The 22,599-nt window shown below is 42.3% G+C and overlaps 1 protein-coding gene across 1 annotated transcript in view; it reads left to right on the forward strand.

Moving 5' to 3' along the window:
* Positions 1 to 1,458: 1,458 nt before the first annotated feature.
* nalf1a (NALCN channel auxiliary factor 1a) overlaps positions 1,459 to 22,599 on the forward strand; it is a 25,817-nt gene continuing 4,676 nt past the window's right edge. Inside the window, exons 1-2 of the mRNA XM_020592197.1 lie at positions 1,459 to 2,672; positions 19,368 to 19,539. Coding sequence (XP_020447853.1) covers positions 1,995 to 2,672; positions 19,368 to 19,539 — 850 coding nt within the window. The 5' untranslated portion in view covers positions 1,459 to 1,994. The remainder of the gene's footprint in view (positions 2,673 to 19,367; positions 19,540 to 22,599) is intronic.

Here is a 22,599-nt window from a genome sequence, read left to right on the forward strand (position 1 = left end):
AACATTGATATATCAGTAAAAGTGTGAATCAGTCTTTTATCTCCTAAATATCACATCCTTACCTGCCTCTGGCTTATCTAGGTCTGCATTACACTAACTAGCACATTTTCAAACGCTCCCATTTGCTTCACTGCTAAACATTTTAACAGTAAAAGAAACAGCCCTTTCCAAAACATCTTTTTACCAGGGAGCTATCCACGACTGCTCAAACTATTTGCCTGGAGAAGGATGAGGAGGAGTGCAAGGAGGTAAATGCATTTCACATTTTCATGCCCCCGTTGATAGCCAATGAGTAGAGAGAATCTGAGTTTAAATAGGCTTAAACATGGTGTCAACAATCATACCTGAACCTGAAACCAGGTGAGTACCAACCTGACTCGTCCAGTGTTAAGCCAACCAGAATAGAGACTGTTAGAGTCTGCTAGTGGAAATTCACAAAATAAAACAATCATCACTAACATTTTTAGAAGTGTTAGCACATTTTATTGTTTAGTATCTATTACACAGCAGTTTGGTTTAATTTTAAGCGACTTTCTTTCTTTGTTTTTTGTTCTGTAGCTCTAAATAGTGGAAACGGTATTTTTATGACTGACATAATAGGTTTTAATTTTGAAGTCATAGTTACAACATTTCTGGGGACATTTCAGCAGATTCTCTCTGACTTGATAGTACAGTTCAGTACCAAGAGATGCGGTGACTGCGATGCGCGCGCATAACGTCAGCGCTGGAGACGTTTGGTCAAATGAAGCACGGGACCAAAAGCACAAGACCGGATGTTGGGAGATTTCACCTTAAAAATAAAACTATATATTTCTTTACAAAATGCAGCACAACGCATTACTTTGTGCACTATACAATTTATTTCTGTTTATTAAAAACGCAGTAAGCACAACAGTTTGTCTTTGGTTTACTGAGCTGAACAGCAGTCTTAAATGCACCACCAGACTATTAATCAAACTGCTTACTGTGTAAAAACAGAAGGTAACAGTGAAGCCCTGAACTAGCCTATATTTTAAACACACGAAGAACAGTTGGATCCTGGTAGCATAGTCTAGTGTAACCTGGGGATCAGGACAACTAAGTGCCCAAACCAGTACAAGTAAGAAAAAGAAAGAAAGACAAAATATATACGTTATATAATTATACATTAATTTATGATTATTTGTTTTCTTACTTTTGTCTAACTTAACATTCCCTCCTGTGAAATAGCCTAGTGGATGCTTTCACCCGTCCAGACATTTAATATCCTCAAAGACAGCCTCCAAGTGAAACAGTCTCAGTAGGAAAAAACCATAACTGCATATGAGGTTTGATTCAGGGGGGCATAAATACGCACTAATTTTAAGGCGTCAACCAGGAAACTGATAAAAATGACATTCAGATCACACAGAGGCAGATACGGCACAAAGCAACACAACTCCGCTCGTGACCTTTATTTTTAATGTTATGACCGGAAATGTTACTGAGTATTGCTGACGACTTTCTTCGAACACACCGTCTTTTGGCGAACATGGCGGCAACTTGACAACGGCAACGAGATGGAGACGGTGAGGGCTTGATAAAGAAAATAGGTCTGTTACAGGCTCTAGGCCCATCCGCCGACACAAAGGCAGACAGCTTCGCCATGTTGGAAGAGGATAGCGCCCTTGTCCCTGCACGACCGACACCGGGGAAAACGTAAACGCGTCGGTGAGTGTTTCTAAAAACGGAGTCGAGGCTACGCAGAGGAGCGGAGCGGCGCGGCGCGGAGCACAGGGCGGACGGGAGGACAGCGGCTTCACCGGTCAGCCATGGAGGATGCGGCCCGTGGTCGACGGCGTCTGATTTCCCATCCAGCCCACGCTCATTTTAATGGGAATTACCGCTGATCGCAAAGGCAAGCCGGGACAACCGACCACCCGACACTTGAGGGGAGGAAAACGCGAAGCGGACCCCACGTCAATGACTGTTGCGGCAGAGGAGCCCACACGGTGGAGTCGGCCGGTTCCCAAAATATGACCAGGGGTGCTGGGACGTGTTGGCAGCAAGAAGATGACGACGGCTTCCAAATCTGGCTAGAGCCCCCCCGCGACAACCAAAAGCCATTCACCGACTCAGAGAGGGCGCAGAGATGGCGACTGTCCTTGGCATCCCTCTTGTTCTTAACCATCCTCCTCTCTGATCACCTGTGGTTCTGCGCCGAGGCCAAAGTGGCCAAGTTCGCATCCTCCCACCACCCCCCCTCACCCCAGACCCACTCAGCACACAGCAGCCTCAGAGGAAACCCAGATGCTATTTTTATAAAGAACTCTACCAAACATTTGTGGCGGTTTGAAACTTGCCACCAGGATAGTTTATCTAAGGACTGCTTCACGTTTGCAGATGCCGACCAATTGTGCAGGGACCTTTCCGGCAAAGAGGGGACGCGGGCTGTAAATATGAGCGATTTGTACCTTTCCTTTTGTAACTCCTACTCTCTGCTGGATGTGTTTTACGGCACGGCAAGTCCGGGCAATTTGAACTGCAGCCTCGACGTGCTCGGCGATGGCGACACGGCCAGATGCAGCGAGTGCGTTCAGGCGTACCAGCACTACGACCAGCACGCCCAGGAGAAATACGAGGACTTTGAGCTCCTGACTCAGAAATATGAGCCAGGGGCATATTCAGTGAGGACCTGCATGGAGCAGTGCAAGGTAGGCTGCAAAAGGGAAGGGGGCGGCAGGGAGGGGGGGTGATGTGATGGCCATCTGTTGATTTGGGACCGGATAGATGCCAGTTATGGTCCTCCTCCTCCTCCTGTCGCCATGGAGACGGGTGACAGATTCAAGGAGACTCCCGGCTCCGGGCCTCATGTTCATTCATCTCCTCTTTGTGTTTAGGCCCCGTGATAATGTACAGATGGAGGGCCTGTTAGGCCTTTTCTCCACCTGCCCTTTTACTTCACGCTCTGCTCTTTGACACTGAAGCACGCCTGGCGCTACTGTAGCTCATAATCCGCCTGCTCAGCCATTACTAAGGTTGGTAGAATTGGCAGAGCTTTTATAGCCTAGCTTTTACAACATTTTAATGAGCATGAAGGAGGATGCTGGCTTGTGCAAACACCTGGGGCCTGTGTGTGTTGTCGCAGACCGCCAGGTGTTCATCATGGCCTCCCCACTTCATATCGAGAGCGTTTCATTAGTCAAGAGGTGGTTTCCCTGCCTAATGTAGCGGAAGGCTTTTATGTTTGTTCACTTACTAGCCCCGCACACAGGCGTGGTTCGGCTAGACTCTCAGTCTGATTGCCATGCTTTGTTTACCATCTTCTAACCAACCACGGTGGGTCGGAGGAGCCTGTACTGGGTGTCCGGGAAACGTGCAGGGCCGGAGCCGCTGCTGTGAATACGCTGGAGCTGTCCGCGGTGCTGAATGACGTTCCCCGGCTCCATTCACAGAAGCCCTGGCCAATCCCAGATGGCCTCCATTCAAAAACGTGAATCTCGTCAGGCCGCCTGCCTGCTTATACAAACCCAGTGCGTTTACATCGAGCCACATGCATGTGAGCTAGGCCTAGTTGTGGCAAGTTAGTTCCAGCATTCATACGGTTGTAGACCTCCCATTTTTATTTCCATAAACACGCACTCACCAGCATAGTTTTAATTTATCAAATGTCCCAACATGAAATCAGAGTTTAGTTTTATATATGATGATTCTGATATCTGCTGAACAACTATTTGTTGCAATTTGATTAATCGGTTTAGTCTTTCAGTTATATTCATTCATTTTCTACCGCTTAGTCCCTGAACGGGGTCCACATACACGCACGCACTCCTATGGGCAATTTAGAGACACCAATCAACCTAAGCTGCATGTCTTTGGTCAGTGGGAGGAAGCCGGAGCACCCGGAGAGAACCCACGCAAGCACAGGGAGAACATGCAAACTCCACACAGAAAGGTCCCAGGTGGGGCCCGAACCCGGAACCTTCTCGCTGTGAGGCAACTGCCACTGTGCCACCCTCTTTCAGTTATATTTTAGGCAAATTTTTGCTGTTTTCTTTGTAATTTATAATTTTCAAGTGAATATCTTTGGGTTTTGGACTTTCAGGTGAACAAAACAAGACGGTGAAGATGGGAACTTGGGAAATTTCAGGGACACTTTTTCACAGTTGTTTTGACATTTCATATTCTGAGCGATTGGAGGAACTAGTCAGCAGATTAACTGATAATGACAATGGTCAGTAGTTGTAGCACTAGTTCTGATACATCTCATAAATCGTCACTGTTCAAACTTTATAGCGCGTCGCTTACAGCTCAGTTTTAGCACTCATGCTGCTATACATGCAGTATCTTTTGATGGATGCAGCTTTTCTAAGCAATATCCAAGCCACCACCTGGCCAGCCACTGTAGGAAAACTCCCATTAAAGGGTGTGTAATAGTTTTTCTTTTCTTCTGCTGAACTGTTTAAACACTGCCAGTCTCAGGGCATCATTTCCCCCACTCCCCTAGGTGACCTCTTGGCATTTGCAAGGAAAACAGTCATTTAGTCAAGCTGTTAATTTCTTTAACAATGACCCTTCTCTATCACCTTCTTGATTATAGGTTTGCTCAGCTTGTAAATGTGCTCTGCAGCATTACACAAAGAGCAGCATGACTCAAACAATAATGTCGAGCTCTCGGGGAGTTAATGGCTACCTGCCTCGGAGAATCCAGGCAGTGCAAGTTGTGTCCCTACTCAGAGAGATGTGTGTAATCTCTGTAAATAATAATATAGTGTGCAATGAGCTGGCAAGGGTACAAACATTAAACAAACTGCTTCATTGTCTCATTTCATCATGCAGGGGAACAGTGGAGGCAGGTAGAGCCAGAAGATCTCTGACATTTCAAGTGAGGGTATTTGACATGGAGAGTAGCATTTGTTGTGCAGGAGGGGCTCCTGTTGTCTGCAGGTGGTGCTTTGATTCCTCTAGCCTGAAGTGAAACATCACACAGTGGACACGGCCAGCATGCTGTTCCTCAGAATGGGATCCTCTAACATTTAAACCCGGGCCGACGCACCAATGCTGACTTGAAAGCAGCAGTGTTTCACAGCATTTTTTATGCCAAGTGTGAACGAAAATGTCAGAGTCACTACTAGTTTTATAGGAAACAACGAAGTTAAAAGCAGCCTGGCTCTTCAGAAAGCATGTTGGCAGTAAAACAGCTGTTAGCCACAAAGGCCTGGGGTCTCCATGCTGTGATCACATTATTTAGTGTCAGATTTCCTACCTGTAATGAAAAAAATCTGCTGTATAACATTAGAGCCGCTATTACTAATACTATTATTTTTGCCCTGCTTCTACTGCTCAATCACTACTATGATGTAAAAATATTTTCAAAACACAATTCCTGACAAGTCTGTGCACAAATCCATCTCCTCCCCCATTCCCCAGGTCCAATTCAATTTCTAATCTTAGACGGTGTTGTGTGCAAGTGGAAAGGAGGACAGCGTCCACAGCGTCCTCCTACTTTAGATCCTTGTCAACTGCACACATTTGCATTGATCTGAGCTTTTTTTTTGAGTCAAAGGGACAGGTGGCAGTGATACCAAGAGGTTGATCCCTATTGATTTTCACTGAGCCCCTTGTGTTCACTTGCCCTTCACTTGATAGTGGGCAGCTCCTCTGCCTGAAATAGGGCAATGAAGACATCATGTTACTATCTGAACCTGTTTGATTGTGTCTTAAGACCTAAGCGTGTAGATGTGCAGTTTAGTAATGGCCACTTTTAAAGTTATTTCTCAACCTAGATTATGAACAGTTCTGCAGAAAACAACGTGTAGCAACAAAGATGGTGACTCTCAGATGGGGGGCCCTGACATAATATCTACACACAGATGGAGTCTTGTAAAGTAATACATCTCCTCTTAGGGTTTGGAAGAGAAATGAGCTTTGCATTTGGAAGAACAAATCTGTTCTCTCAACAAAATCTCACCAAAATGTTCAAAACACGCTACAAGATCAATTTGTCCAATAGTGACATTCCCGTCAACATCAGCTGCACTTTGTCTTATGCTACACTAAAACAGCAAACATGCTCTGCATTACAAAACATCTCTGTGTTAGCAAGTATCCTAAGGTGACATTTTCAGATTACTTATTTTGACAACCATAAATCTAAAGATTTACAATGATATAAAACAGAGAAAAGTAGCAAATCACTACTTTTTGCTAAGTTGAAGTCAGCATATATTTGGCATTTTGGCTTGACAGATTACTTAAAATATTAACTGTTGATCAGCTTGATAACAAGAACATTTCTGTCAGTCATCTCTTTCAACACTGACATGTGTTGTACCTTATTTAACTGAACAGTTTGTTAGTAGTCCTACTATTCTCCTGATGAAGTCATTAAGTCTACGTTCTCATTACAGACTTTAATGCTCAGTTCTCATCTTTTAGTCAGATCTGATCTTTTTTTGTTGATGGTTCACATTTATGTTTGTAAGTGACGTGTCTTGCTCCAGTTTGAACACCGATAAGGTCCTAAACTGCCATGCGTGCACAGATTTAACTGACACGTGAGCTGTATGCGTACAAGAACAACAACGTCATTTGTGTGACAAATTGCACAAGTTGCTCAGTTGTTCCTTCCAGTTAGGCTTGATCAGAAGCTTCTCCATCAATGTACAACAAATATGTCCCTTCAAATTTAATCTTAGTGGGACACATAAATATCCCCCTAAAACATCAAGATTATTGTTATTATTTTAATTAATGTAATTCATCACAGACACCAAGGTTACCACTTCACGTGCCTTATTTTGTTCTGCCAGTAGTTCAGAATTCAAAGATATTAATTTCATAGTGGTATAAAACAAGAAAAGCAGCAAATCAACATATCTGAGAAGCTGGAACCAGAGACTTCTGTTGTGCCCGTTTTCAAAATATTTGCAGACTTATTTTTTGTCCAAATGTTGTATTAAAGTCTTTGTAATTTATCCACATCTATTGGCCAGCTTTAAACTAAACATGCAATCAATCCAACAGCAACATATCTGCCATATGAGAGGGACAGTAGCTGATATCCTTCCATCAAGGGATCACTCAGATCCTTCAGTTTGATTGGGTTTACAGATGCATTTGTTGTATGGCATTGTTCTACATTAAACCAGCAGTGATTACAGCTCACTGGGTAGAAGTGGCTCATAATACTGGTGCTACTCATCCCCCAGTACCTCCTATTTGACAGTAAGACATAGATACACACACGCTCTCGTCCACAAATGAATCAGTCATGTTGCAACTTTAATGTTTATCTCATCTGCATGAATGTACCGTGATCAGCCATGCATTTTTTAAAATTGCTGTCTTTGTCAGCCATTTATTCAATATTCATATTAGCCAACACCGTGTGTGTGTGTGTGTGTGTGTGTGTGTGTGTGGGCTCCAGTCTCCAGTCTCACACAGCCTTGTGTGCATTAATGAATGACAGATTGTTGCAGATCATTGTACTGAGAGCAGTACGCGGAAGTGCTCGTGTGATTTCCGCCACCAGTGATAATTTTCTGTGGGTTTGTGTCTCCCTGAGGCAGTTGTGAACGCTGACCTTGGAGAGGATTTGTCCCTTCAAGATGCCCGGCCCACTCCACAATAGTCCTTTTATGAATGGGAAGTTCCCTGAGGGGAATGCTAATGAGGCAGGAAGAGGGGAGGCTAGCTGCTGCAGTGCACAGCAGCGCATCCATATTGCTTTAGAACCACTGTACAGAGATCAGATCAGAGTACGTGAAGTAACAGCCAGAAGGGGTTAAAGCTTTACCCAAGTAATAGGCCTCATTTAATCTCTATGTCATTTCCATTATCGATGACGTGGAGCAATTTGTCAGTCAGAGGTGAAGGTGATCACAGCTACACCGTCCCTGCTTATTGGAAACTAGATTTCTTTGTGATTTGGTTAGACCATTTAGTTGGCCCCCAAATTCGCTGCAACACCAGATGTGTTATAATGACACGTTCTTTCAAAAATCCTCAGTGGAGATGAATTGCATTTAGTTCCAAGCTGTTCTCCTGTTTAAATCAGTAATGGAGAATCCAAAATGTAATTAAAGTGAAGACATTCATTGTGCTGGTTTCACAATTGTGAGAAAATGAAGAAGTTGCAACCAGGGTGCTTTTTTTCCCTGTGAAACACTCAAAGCTCTGTCTAATACAGCCATTCATTTCAGTCCTATTGTCTGCATAGGTATTTAAATGGATAATTTTTACAAAACTGAGTACATATCCCAGCCACTCTGTGCTCAGGGGCAGATCTAGAAAATTTTGGACGGGGTGGCCAGGCTGAGGCACAGGCTCAGAGGTGTGACACATTTGAAACCCTAAGTTCTTGGAAATAGTAAGCAACACTTTAGTAATAATCACATTTTTGTGTAAAAATGCGACACACGTAGTGCTTTCTTGAGCTAATGGTGGCTGCGCTTCCTATTTGCTCCTGGCTGGGGAACTCACACACACACACACACACACACTGAGGTGAATCACATCAAGGAGGCTACTCCACAACAACTCAATCAGAGAAATGAATGCACATAGCATGCTGCATGCATGGTAAATGGTAAATGGACTGTATTTATATAACGCTTTTATGCACTGGCCAAAGCGCTTTACTGGGAGATTTTACACCATTCACCCATTCACGCACACATTCACACACCGATGACGACAAGGCTGCCATGATATACTAATTTGACCAATATGCAGCAGAAAAATATTTGTTGCATTTAAGGCAACAATTTGTCATTTTCATTTTTCATTCATGAAGGGCAGTCGTCTCCTGACCATGACTGCATGCCTCGTGGCCAATCAGATTCTGGCCACCACCTTGGCTCCACCCATGTCTGCGTTATTTTTAATGGATGTGGAAAATGCTTTTTTGGAGCAGGGTGGAGGTTTTGCTTAGCAGCATTGTGACATAGTTGGTGGTGTCAGGTATGAGACCTGATGACTTTGCACCGTCTTCACATGATCACATCTAAATTCTCCACCACTTGGGACAAATGGGATTATCTGACTTTCCCTTATACTGCTCTCTTCATGTGCCCTTAAGAGGCCCTTTCAAATCAGGTCTGCATGTACGCAGTGGGCAAAGGTATAAGGTTGTGTTTGAATCTTAGTTAAGCCCTGTGTGGCCCATTAGGATGACTGAGGATGTTGTTTGGCCTGTTAAAAGAACTATCACTCACTGCATGTGAGTTTTGCTTATGAGCTGGTAGCAGTTTGCTTTACAGTAGCCTGTTGTTTGTTCAAAATCCCTAGCTATCCCTCTAGGATACTGTAAAACCAAATAAATGTATGCATACTGTCCATACCTACATCATGATTGCTAAGAAATCAGCAGCTTTTCATTCAGAGTTTTATGATCAAGTTGCTGCAATGGTAATTCACATCGCCTGCCTTCTCTGCTTTGAAACGTGTTCTGCTTGACATGAATTGACAGAGAAAAAAAAAGTGGAGGCAGGAAAATAAGAGCAGCAAGTAGAAGAGGACAAGCAGGTAAACTACCGAGCTAACAGCTAGTGAGTTGATTGCTAATAAGCTGTACTGAGAGAGCTGCCCCATTTAGCATGAACAGAGAGGATGTCAAACAATTATCACACCCACGGTCCTGATGCTGTTCCTGCATGACTTCCCCTCCACATCCTCACATCTGATCCGCCAAGTGGCCACCTGAGATGAGAGCTGCTCCGAGGAGCGCTGTCGCAGTGAGAGCCCCTCTCCCTTCTCTTCAGCAGTGTTAAACAGCAGATGTTAACTGTGAATGCTCACTTTATCTCATCTCTCAAAGATATTATTTCACACTCCATCATGTCCCAGAGACATGAGGAGCTTTCAAGGCCGTGATGTTGACTGCCAGAGATGGCAGGAGGAGGGGGTGTATCAGGTCAGGTCTGGTGTGGGCGGAACGGGAGGCCTCCTGGCTGCTCAACTTCTAATTTTTAAATTTCTTTCTTTATTTATTTAATTTATCTTTTTCTTGCAAAGCAATAAAAAACTGATCACTTTTTTAGCAGTCAGCTTTCCAAATCAACAAAAGTCAACTTTAGCATCGCTCTGTGAGCAGTTCTTTGAATTTGATCATTAAATTGCTTTAGTGATCCAGTCCTTTATTTCAGTGTCTTGTTAACAGGCACTAGCTGCGGTGAAGGTCCAAACTGACAGCATTACAATAAGGATTGCGGTCACTGAACTATCTGCCTTCCATCACTCACCATGACCTTTCACATTTTCACTCCCTTGGAGGCTACTAAATCTAAAAGTTGATTGCTCCCCTTCCTCCGGCTGATCACTCCTCCTCATTTTCTCACTGTCATTACCGCCAATACTTGGATGGAAATAACTGTCACTTAGAGTATTTACCTTGAAAATGGATGATAAATGATGTCATTCACCTTATGTTATTTTCTGTGAACATTGCATGGAAGGTCAGCACATGGTCACAGCACTGACTGAATGAAATTAGTCCAATATTTCAACATGTTACCCTCGCCATAGAGTTCATAAACATTTCTAAAGATTATAATTAACCTGCCCCTAGATCTAGTGTATGTAAGTAGTTTTGAGTTGAGAATGAACGTAGTAGTGTTTGCTATGGTTGTTGTGTGTCAACACCCCCACTCAGCATTTATCAGGCTGTGTTTATCATGGCACGCTATCTGTTGGGCAGTGTCTCAGTCAATATGTCCCAGACTTAGGTTGAACCTCCTGCAGGCTCTGCATCGATAGAGAAAACGGAGCCACGCTGACCTATCCAGCAGCGTCTCTGAGCTGTGATCCAGCTGAAAATGAATTCTAAAGCCTTTAGATGAGAGAGCTGTAGAGTTGGCATCGAGCCAAAGGATCCTGCGACCGGAGTACAACTTAATCTGCCCAACATGAAACCAGGCATAAGAAACAACATTGTATCTGGTAGACAGTGGGCTTATTTCCCACAGCAGATTTTTACAAGCTATTTCTGCCAGATCTACCTGCTTGGTAAATAGAAGCCATTCATCGCTGCACCTACATGCTTAAACAGGCTGAAAACAAACCGTGACATTCACATTCATGGTCATGTTTTCTCAGAACTGATACACAAACCATGGTTCTGGGAAACAGATGCCATCTTCATGGATTCAAACCTGTGGACATGGAGGATTGCATCCATCTACCGGGAGCTGACACAGTAGACCACGGACGAATTATGAGACAGTGGGCCCCTGGGCACGAACAGATTAAAGGTCCCGACCCCTCCTACATAGGTCACATCATATGTAGTTGTGTTGCCTTTATAGTTTAGTCTTTTTGTTGTCATTTTGTGGTTGTGCTCTCTCTTTTTATGGTCATTTTCTGCCTCTTTGAAATCATTTTCTTTCTTTTTGTGATCATTTTATATCTCTATCAAGTACTTCTGTCCTTTTGTGGTCCTTTGTAATCTCTGTAATACTTTTGTCTTTTTTGCCCATATTTCTTCCTGTACAAATGATTTTATGTCTTTTATGGTCATTATTAATCTTTTTGAAGTAATTTTGTGTCTTTTTGTCATCAGTTTTATGTCTTTATTGCTGTTTTGTGTCACTTTGTGTTTTGTGTCTTTTTACTGACCACTATGTGTTTTAAACTAACTAATATGTCACTTTATAGAGGGGTAACCCCTGTGTAAAGGGCCCCTGACCTCCTGGGACCCTGGGCCTGTGCTTGGATGGCTCATCCAGTAATCTATCCATGCAGTAGGCCAAGATCATGTCAGTCAGACCTCATGCTCTGATGCCCAGCAATGCTGTGTGCTCTTCAGGTCATTTCCATGAATGTGAACCTGGGGGTGGCTGTGGCTCACGAGGTAGGGCAGTCGTCTCCTGACCATTAAGTTGGTGGTTTGACTCCCAGTCTCCCTGCATGCCTAAGTGTCCCTGAGCAAGACACTGAACCCTGAATTGCTCCCGGTGGCTTGATTAGCGCCGTTGTGTGGCAGCTGTCGTCATCGGTGTGTGAATGTGTGCGTGAATGGGTGAATGGTGGTATGATCTCCCTGTAAAGTGCTTTGGAAAAAAGCGCTATATAAATACAGTCCATTTACCATTTCCAGTTAACAGCTTCACGGTTTCTGGAAGCCTGTCAATACAATTGATGGATCACTAATCAACACCTCCGTTCAGTGTTTTTACCTTTTGTTCTTTCAGACAGATACTTCTGAGAAATTGACATGGCTCTCAGCTTTTTGTGAGATTTTCATTTCTGTGTACATTAAAAACACTCCACCACTGCAGCTCCTCCTCTTTGATCCCACTTTTTTGAGAAAGCGCTTCTTGGTTGAAGATGACACAGTAAATGTACAAACAAGGGTTGCACTGAAATTGCAAACCATCTAATTTGATGGAACTGCTCTGCCTCAGACTGTCATTTTCCAGAAGCACACATACAGTGCCTGGATATGGGATGTGTCATAATAAGCACAGACATCAGTGCAGAGAGACAGACATCCCTGTCCTGCTGGATTATCCAGCAGGGTCATGTCAGTGACCCCAGGCAGCTCCCAAGATCTGAGGGCCAATGAAAGCAGCATTTTTGGACGACCTAGTCTTTCCATATAGACCAAGTGACCCTGTTTCCACTTCAAGAATGTTATAATTTGATGGTGTTCAGTATCAGGAATCAAGCTAATATTTTGCACACTCAGTGCAAAATATTAGCCTCTCATCCAAAAAAAAAAGTGTTTGAAAATAGCCCAGGTAGTGTGAGAGCCACATCCTGTTCTACCGCAGCCGTGATCTGTGCGAGTGGTAATGATCTGTGTCATTTAGCTTCTAACTGGGGTCTCACTCTGCAGCTGACTCATATGCTTTTTATAGCCGTCTCTGTCATTCCACTTTATAGCCACCCGGTGTGTGTGTGTACATGTGTGACAACACTGTACTGCAGGGAAGAACGAGAGTGTTGATGCTTCCTAGCGTATTGAGTTGAAGTTTTTACATACCCCTGAGCTTAAATCAGCTGTTTATACAGTTAAGTTTGTGTTTGATCTGTAAAGTACAGTTTAGGGTTAGACTGCTGTTGGCTCAGTTCACAGTTTTACAACTTTTGTCTTGCTTCTCCATCACTGTACATAGATTGGACATTATGGCTTATCTTTGCACTAAAAGCAGCTGGAGATTCTTACACATCAACTAAGGACCAGAAGAGCACAAACTGAGATATAAACTGCTTTGAATTTGAACAGCTGCGTACCCACAAAGAGATTGGTGCACATACTCTTCAGAAACCAGTGTTTAAAAAAAAAATACATCATTTGACATTTTGGGAAATACACTTATTCATTTTGATGACAAGAATTAGATTGGAGGCTCAGTGCCATTTGCTTGTCAGTATGCTATATGAAGCTAAAGCTAGCAGCCCTTTAGCTTAGCTTCCAAGATATGGCTGGGGATGTTTTTGATTTACCATAAAATCCCATACAGAAATTAAAAGTGGAGCTGTTTGTCTCAATAGACCCTGCAGCCAGTCTGCCTCTGTCTTGCTTCAAAACATTCAATATTGCCTTGGATTTTATGAGTAACGTTCTCCATGCTTTTAATTTGCTGGGGTTTTTTTTCATTTACCTAAACCTGAGCTTGTGGTTTACTTTTTACAACTTAAGTAAGAAAATGACCATTCCATCCATTATTTCATCAGGTATTAGACCTGATAAAATGAAGACATCCTATATCAGAAGGCCACATCATGGCAGTAAATTTTGACTGAGTACAAAATAAAGGCACATTTGTTTTTAAAATGACAGCTGGTAATCCATTTTGGAGCAAATGAAAACGACCACACTAATGATTATATGATTGTATGTTGTAGTACTGTTGGGTATAATTCTTGTTTTGGTTCTTTAGCTATTCTTGTCCAGGTCCATGTTGCATTACAAGGTCTGTTTTATTAGGGCAAATAGCAGCAATAATTCTCAAAGATGTTAAACAGACTTGTGTTAAATGGAAAATTTGGCTCAGTTTCCTTGTGATGGTGGTAATTTTGCTACTGAATGAATATTGAGCAAACACTTACATGTCTCTGCTGCTCAGTGGCTCCTCTTGTCTGCAGACAAGCTCTCCCACATTTGACAGGCATATGAATAGGAGCAGTGAGGGAAGCCCTCCGCCCGGGCGAAACAGAATGGGACCTACTTTACATGTCAGATTTACAGGTGCTGTCAGCCGTAGACGGCCGCTTCCTGTGAGCTGCTGGGCACCGGCAGAATGACCAAAACTGAGCTGGTTTTACAATACAAAAGTCACAGGCAGTGTGCTAGCCATCTGAGCTCTGCTGTCCATTCCCCTGAAGCCACACACAGAGAAAATCATTGTAGCAGGCCATTTCACTACATCATGAACACAACATTTCTGTCCATGTGGGTGCTTATTTATGTTATATTTAGCACAGAATAACTCCTCATCCTTTTACTTTATGTAGTACACCGGTACATCATGAAATACTGTGACCACCAAAGACACACACACACACACACACACACACACACGCTCCCCACTGGGACATGGTTGCTTCACTATTCGATTTGAGAATGTTTTTGCTCTCAGACTGATTGATGCTAGATGACCGTGCACAAGCAGAGCCCCCCTTCTTCCCCTCAAAGGTATCAGATGTACATTTCCATGAAAAGAAAAAACAAAAGCATGGACACTTACATCATTGTACCTTGGCTCTCTGTGATGTGCTTCACCACATCTCCTGCCAACCCCAGCCCTCACATGTCAGTCAGCCACTGCCATGAGAAACGCCCACCCACAGGCATGAAGCTTAGGCTCTGCCTTCACCGATTCAGTATGTCCCAAAACTATTTTATCCTGTTAGTAGTGGCAGTATCCTAGAATTTGTATTTCCATGCACAGGTGTGTTTAAGACCACCTTGTTGCATCCGATCTGGAGGAGAAGTTGAAAGTCTGAAGCTGCTTCTAGACTAAATGCAACAATTTTAAATTAATGAACAAAATGTACATGCAAGTTATATAAACAAGAAGTCCAAACTAAGACTAATTCAGCTCTTTATATAAAGTTCTGAACTGTGAGTTCTAGCTGGCCCCAGGGTAAGAGGCCTGGACGCTGCAGAGAATAACATGCAGTCCATGACTTGTTCTACAGCCTGCTTCTTATATAACGGTAATCACTGTGGTGAAATTCAGATGCCAACGCTGCTGACACTTATCTGCCAGAGCGACAGTGTTTGAATCTTAATTTTTAAATGTTATTTTTAGGCTTCAAAAGATTTGCATGTAAGCACAGGGAGAAAATGTCCTGCTGGCATTTTTTACATTACTACATTAACATAAATGTTTAGAACATCGGGATTAGGATCTTTTTCATTCTTGAAATTTGAGATTTAGAGTGTAGGCAGATGTAAAGGGGAGTGAAACACTGTACAAACGGACATGCTGGGGCTGAAGCCAGCTGCAGACTAAAGCCCCGGTGGAAACGGTTGCCAGCTTGGTGTCTTTCCTGTCTGTGTCCCTGGGCTTCAGTACACAGTTTGAAGCAGGCTAAGCTGCATGGCGACGGAGGCTTTTTGAGTGCCAGGTTCCCATTCACACTGATCACACATTAGACTGATCAAATCAGACTCCAGGCCTGCTTCCTGACTAACTCAATTTGCTCTCATACGCTTCCCTTTTCATGCTGAGCACATGCACGCACACGTTTACACACACAGAGGTTTAAACATGTGCACGCAAAACAGAAAACCAACAGAGAGCAGGGCAGTACCCAATGAGCTCTAATGAAAAGCAGAAAAAGCTGTTACCTTGGCAACTGCCAGCATACATCTTCAGGAGGACCCAGATTTCCTGTCTGACTGCAATTGTATTGTTTTGGTACTCTTTTGATAGTCATGGCATCCCTAGATGGATTATCTCACCGCTGGCAAGAATTTACACTAAATCATGGCGAATTAAGCACCAGCCATGCTGGCAATCTTCAGTCACAGATTTAACACCTCTGACTCTGAGACCCCAAACTCCTGAAACACACATGTAATCAGTGATTTAATCTTAGCCTTAAGCTACTTTCTCCTCTACAAATTCAGCTGTAGAGTCCGTCTATGGGGAGAAGGCTGCTGCCAAAAGTAGAGGATCATGGGAATTAAAATGTGTGATTTATCCAAATTAACCTCTAACATACAAAGAGGTATAGTCGCTGAGGTTTCAATGAATGTGTTGATTATGACAAGCATTTTTAACCCTGCACCATGTGTATAACATGAATTAAAATGGAGAGAGAGCTGCCATCAAAACACTAAAGCCGCATCATTTTTTTTTCTACAGTACAGTGTACTCAGTATTAACATGATATACAGTATTTGATTGAACACAGCATTCTGGTCGACACTGTTCTCATCATTATTGTCCTCATCACCATCACCATAATAAGATTATTATAATTATTATAATTGCCTGTGCAGTGTTTGTTATCTGTGTATGTTGTTCCAAACAGGAAACAATCAGACCCCCAGATGTGATTTCTCAGTGTCTGAAAATGCAGGGGAGCTTGGAGGAGGGGCAGAAGATTTACCTTTATAGACCTGTGGAGGTGCTGCGTGTAATTTAACCAAACACCACAAAGACAGACTACCCCACCTCAAGGCAAAGGTTTCTCTGTGGTTAAATAACACAGGGGGTAATTAGCTGTGTCTGCAGGATGTTCTTGTAGGTGGCTGTTATTCTATTCTAAATTTTAGCAACAACCAGGAAATGCAAAATTGAATTGATTATTTCTCATATTATATCCTAATATAAAACCTTTTTTTCCCAAATGTCTTGTAACTATGAGCACAGAGGTTCTACGTTTAAATAGTTTTGAAAAGTGTCATTATCCAGAGATTTCTGTTTTTGTGCAGGGCTCAGGTGGGAAAAGGTGATGTCACCTATTTCAAAGCACCAGACTTGAGAAACATTTAAATTAATATTGTGGGGTGAGTTTCCTGTTTTGATTGTTAAACTCTTAATAAATACATTTGACCTTAAAATTGAATAAAGAAAATAAATAAAAGAAATGGTTCAAATGTAAAATTTTCAGTGCCCCACCATTTTTATAACATTGTCAGAATTACAGTGGACAGTATTCTTTCTCAAAACCATGTGCCTACATTACCCATGGTGCAACTCGACCACAGATAGCCCTATAGGAGGGTCAGGTGTGTTATACTAGTAGAGGCTAGTGTAGCTGAGATGACGAGTGGGCCACAGAGGTCTGGTAAGCTCCTTTGGTGCTTGCCTGCACTGACACTGACTCAAGTGACATCACTTGAGAGTTTATCAGACGTCTGCCTCAAAAGACTTTCTACAGTTTGGGGTAATATTCCCCAACACCTCTAAACAGACTGTGATGTGTAAATTGGTGGAGTTCCCCTTTTCTCAAAATATTATTGCATGGGTTTTTAAATCAAATTCTGTTAATGTTGAACATTTTAATATTGTCTCACTTGATGATTACCTGATTGGAGCTAATCGTTTGTTTTGTCTGTGATTCATCACTTGGCTGTTGCACCTCTAGTGCTTCAGTGTGTCAAATAGTCAAATGACTCTTAACACCTTTAATGACTTAATAGCAGCACATTTCTTCAGTTGTGTAAAATACAGACCTTTACTTTGGATGAGTAACTTACTGCTACTGGATTCTCTGTTGCTTGCCCAAAGTAAGTAAAGTATAATAAAAGAAGGCTAAATTCATATATAAATTTGAATTAGTCATTGTTGACAGGCTTTTTAGCCACCAAGGCCTCCAGTGTCAGTCAAAGAAAAAGAATTGTTGAACAATTGATACAGTAAAGCCTATAGTGCTAATTAGTGACTGATGGCATACTAATACATTGTACTAAGACTGTGAACACGGTACACTTTTAGCCATGCCAGCAACATGGCACTAAGGATAGCCATGCTGAGTTGTCAGCTGGTCCAGACTGTACTGTCTCAAGACACCAAACTAAAATGGTGACCTCTGTAACCACCAACATGTTAGCATTGTCATTCTGTCATTTTTTCATATGCTAACATTAGCATGTAGCTCAAATCACCACTGTGTTTTACAGCCTCAGAGCTTCTGTCCTGCATGTAGACTGTTGGTCCTCTTATCGCAACTTATATGTTTATAGCTGTTATTTATAGCAGTTTAACTTCCATCGGAGTTTACTTTTTGATATGTATTATTCTATTTGCTGGTCGTGTAATGTTGTTGACTGTAAAATGTCCCTGTACATATCTTTGCCACAGTTTTTTGACCACCAAGTTGAGAAGTATATTATCGGCTATCTGTCGGACGGCTGACTTTTCATCCCAGCAGGTTAGAGAGTTTGGCAGCAGGACAGGGTTCTTAACAAATGCGATTACAGTCTCTGCATGATGGATTGTCTGTGCTCTTTGCTGTAATTTGCCTTCTCCAGTCTTAATCCCAGTAAAAGCACATGAAGAAATAGCTAAAAATGTGAAAGGATCCAGATTGTGGTTTGCCCTTGGTTCATTTTGTTTTGCTAAGCTTTCCAAGCCTCAGGCTTTGGCTATTACATGTCACCATCTGTCTCCTTATGCACATAAGTCTGTGCATTTTGTATTACCTCCTGCCTCTCAGTGAAAACCAGCACATTTAACTTGCAGGAGGACAGAAACTTGAAAATGCTGTTGTTATTTTGTGCCACTTGGTTTTAAACGGTATTGCCATCCCCTGGACAGATATACCAAACTAAATTTAAAAAATGCCTTTAGGGAGTTTTGACACACCATTTCCAAGTTGTTTAGTGCAGAGCTGAAATGATTAGTAAATTGCCAATTCGTTAATTATTCCAGTCAGTTTTCAAGCAAAAATGCTAATCTCTTTGTACTAGCTTGTTAAAATTGGGGATTTTCTGCTTTTCTGTGTCTTATATGAAAATAAGAAATAGTGATGGACAAGTCGATGGTACTCCATAACAAATGTATTTGTTAGTTCCTCTTCTAGTCTGGTGTTAAAGTGCCTTTAACTTTAGTGTGAAAAGTTGTACATCTTCTCCCTGCTGCAGTCTCTCATAATTTGTATCCCATAAATAAGCAGGTCATCACACTGTATTTGGCTTTACTTCCTGTTTGTCTAATTTTTTGCAGTAAGACTGATCCATTGTCCCGGTGGTGCTGCTAGCAGGCTAGTCTTAGCTAATATCTCCTGAGGTGGGTATCCATCTTGGAAAAGAGTTCATATTTGATGAATATCTGGTTTTAATACACAGGTAAATACTTTGCAGTAGAATGTTAGAGATAAGGATGAGAAGTAGAGGCCTAAGACCCAGCAGATCCAGCAGACCCAGACAGCTTTCACCAATCCTAAACTGGATCATGAGCCAACATCTACTGATGTCATTTTCTCCTCTTCCTCCTCCTCCTCAGACGGCCTATAAGCTCTGGCTGTGTGCTCTGTATTTCCCCACCACCCAGCAGTCCTGTCCGAAGAAGGTACCGTGCCATCAGTACTGCCTGGAGGTCCAGCAGAGCTGTCCATTCATCCTGCCCGACAACGACGACCTGATCCATGGCGGCAGCCCCAGCTTCATCTGCACAGGTTAATACACTGTCCAGTCTTGTTTCAACCAGCAGCAGATAGGTTGCGTGTTTGCATGTGTTGGTATTTGTGTGGCCTTGCATTCTCTTCAGAGGAAACCTCCTCATGTAATTAATGAATGACGTTTTAAAAAAGGGTGCACAGTACTGATTCATTCAGAATGTCTCTCCATGTTGACTGGATGGTGTTGCTCTAGGAAAACACAGAGGTGTTTCTAAAGGCCTTCTGATGACATCTAGTGGTGTGTTTGGGCATAGCCAAGCTCAAACAAGGACGGTTTAATAATGCGTTGATGAATTGACTGTAGCTTGTCTGTCAGTGTTTACTGCAGTTCATACAGCAGTAATCACAAAGGGCTTTACCTCAGAGGACTAGAAGCTCCTGTACACCAACACACACATTATCTGTGGGAGATAAGCAACGCAGCAGCACCAGCTTAAAGGCCCACACAGATGTTCTCAGTTAATCTGCTCAGGTTCATCCTGGGAATTATGTGAGGTCACCAAAATTTAATGAGCTAAAGGGCTGTGAAAACAATATTTGTGTGTGAAGGAGGGTCGGAACAGCTGATCATGCAATTAAATATGTATTATCAATTTTTCTGGCTCTCCTTCATAGAGTCTGAACTATTTTTTCTCAATTACTGATACATTTCTAATCTAGAACTGAGCTTTATCCCTGCCAAGATCAGCTCTGTGCCTTAGTTCAGCGAGAACTAAGTGAGCTTGTCCCTCAGCAGTCTGGTTTTCCCTGTGCAGATTAGTGCAGTGACAGCCGCCTTTACATGCTGACTTTCAGAGTCATGATCTGATCCAGTGGTGCATCGCCCTCTGTGTGGTCATGGTCTTTAATTTAACCCTAAACTATGTCGTGATTAAAGCCACACGCTGAGGACTAGCGATCCGTCTACAGAAGGAGGGTCAGCGTTGATGACATAACCATCACTGCGCTACATTTAAATTACTTCGTGCTAATCAGGCTGTTCATTCAGATGCTCTACTTTCATTTCATCCCACCATGTCTTTTAAAGAACTTGTACCTTTACTGTATCAGTTTAGTTGTTTATCGGTGTGATACAGTATTAACAAGTCATATATAATATACAGTCTTATGCAAAAGTTTAGGCACCCCTTGATAAATAACAGATTTTGGTGATTTTTTATTTGAACAGATGTTAACACAGTTTCTCTTGGAAATGGAAAAAATGCACAATATTTTCAGCAAACAGTGATGCATAGTTACTTCTTATGCCATAAATTGAACAAAAATAAAAAATAAAAACATTATTATGGCATGGTGCAAAAGTTTGGGCACCCTACACAATCAGTACTTAGTAACACCTCCTCTGGCAGATATCACAGCTTGCAAACGCTTTTCATAGCCAGCTAAAAGTCTTTCAATTCTTGTACTTGGGATCTTCTCCCATTCTTCCTTGCAAAAGGCTTCTAGTTCTGTAATATTCTTTGGTCGTCTTGCATGCACAGCTCTTTTAAGATCTACCCACAAATTTTCAATGATGTTTAAATCAGGGGACTGTGATGGCCATTCCAAAACCTTCAGCCTGCGTCTCTTGAGGTATTCCATAGTGGATTTCGAGGTATGTTTAGGATCATTGTCCTGTTGTAGAAGCCATCCTCTTTTCAGCTTCAGCTTTTTTACAGATGGTGTGATGTTTGCTTCCAGAATTTGCTGGTATTTAGTGGAATCCATTCTTCCCTCCACCCGTGCAATGTTTCCTGTGCCACTGGCTGCAACACAACCCCAGAGCATGATAGATCCACCCCCATGCTTAATAGTTGGCAAGGTGTTCTTTTCATGAAATGCTGCTCCTTTTTTTCTCCAAACATGCCTTTGCTGATTGTGTCCAAAGAGTTCTATTTTAACTTCATCAGTCCACAGCACTTGTTTCTAAAACGCATCGGGCTTCTGTAGATGTCCTGTTGCATACTTCAGACGTTGGATTTTATGATGGGGACGCAGATAAGGTTTTCTTCTGCTGACTCTTCCATGAAGGCCTTGTCTGTGCAAGCATCGCTGCACAGTGGAACGGTGCACCACCACTCCTGAGTCTGCTAAATCTTCCTGCAGGTTTTTTGCAGTCAAATGGGGGTTTTGATTTGTCTTTCTGACCAGCATACGAGCAGTTCTGTCCGAGAGTTTTCTTGGTCTTCCAGATCTCATCTTGACCTCCACAGTTCCCCTGATCTGCCATCTCTTAATTACATTTCTTACTGTGGAAACTGCAAGCTGACAACGCTTTGCTATCTTCTTGTAGCCTTCTCCTGCATTGTGGGCATCAATAACTTTCACTTTCAGGGTCTTACACAGCTGCTTAGAGGAACCCATGGTTGCTGGGTGTCCACAAGTGTGTGCACAAGGTTTGAAGAGTCAAAGTATTTGTACAGCTTTGAAATTGGCATTTACCAATGACAGCTGTTGCTGTGCATCAGATCTAACGAGCTGATTAAGGTCTGATACCTTGTGAGAGACTTTGAGACTCTGGAACTCTTAGGGTGCCCAAACTTTTGCACCATGCCATAATCATGTTTTTATTTTTTATTTTTGTTCAATTTATGGCATAAGAAGTAACTATGCATCACTGTTTGCAGAAAATATTGTGCATTTTTTCCATTTCCAAGAGAAACTGTGTTAACATCTGTTCAAATAAAAAATCACCAAAATCTGTTATTTATCAAGGGGTGCCTAAACTTTTGCATAAGACTGTACACAGTATAATTTTGTTTATGTCACATATTGCCACTGAGTGCAATGCTGCATTTAAATGTACAGGACTGCTTTATGGCATTATTAACCTTCACCATCACTTTATATTGCTGTCATGGAGATCCTTTGTGTTTCAGATGTTTAATTTGCTGGATTAGCCAAGCTCCACAAACCATTTCTCATTTAATTTATTTGAAAATTAACAATATCTTAATATATATTCACAATATAAAATTTAATAAACCACGATAGAGGATTCTTTCTGTATCACCCACTCTAACAAATTGATGTTTTCCACTTCCGATTTAATGGTTATTACCTTGAGACGCTGCAGCT

Source organism: Monopterus albus, unplaced genomic scaffold, assembly GCF_001952655.1.
Source record: "Monopterus albus unplaced genomic scaffold, M_albus_1.0 scaffold16.1, whole genome shotgun sequence".
NCBI lineage: Eukaryota > Metazoa > Chordata > Actinopteri > Synbranchiformes > Synbranchidae > Monopterus > Monopterus albus.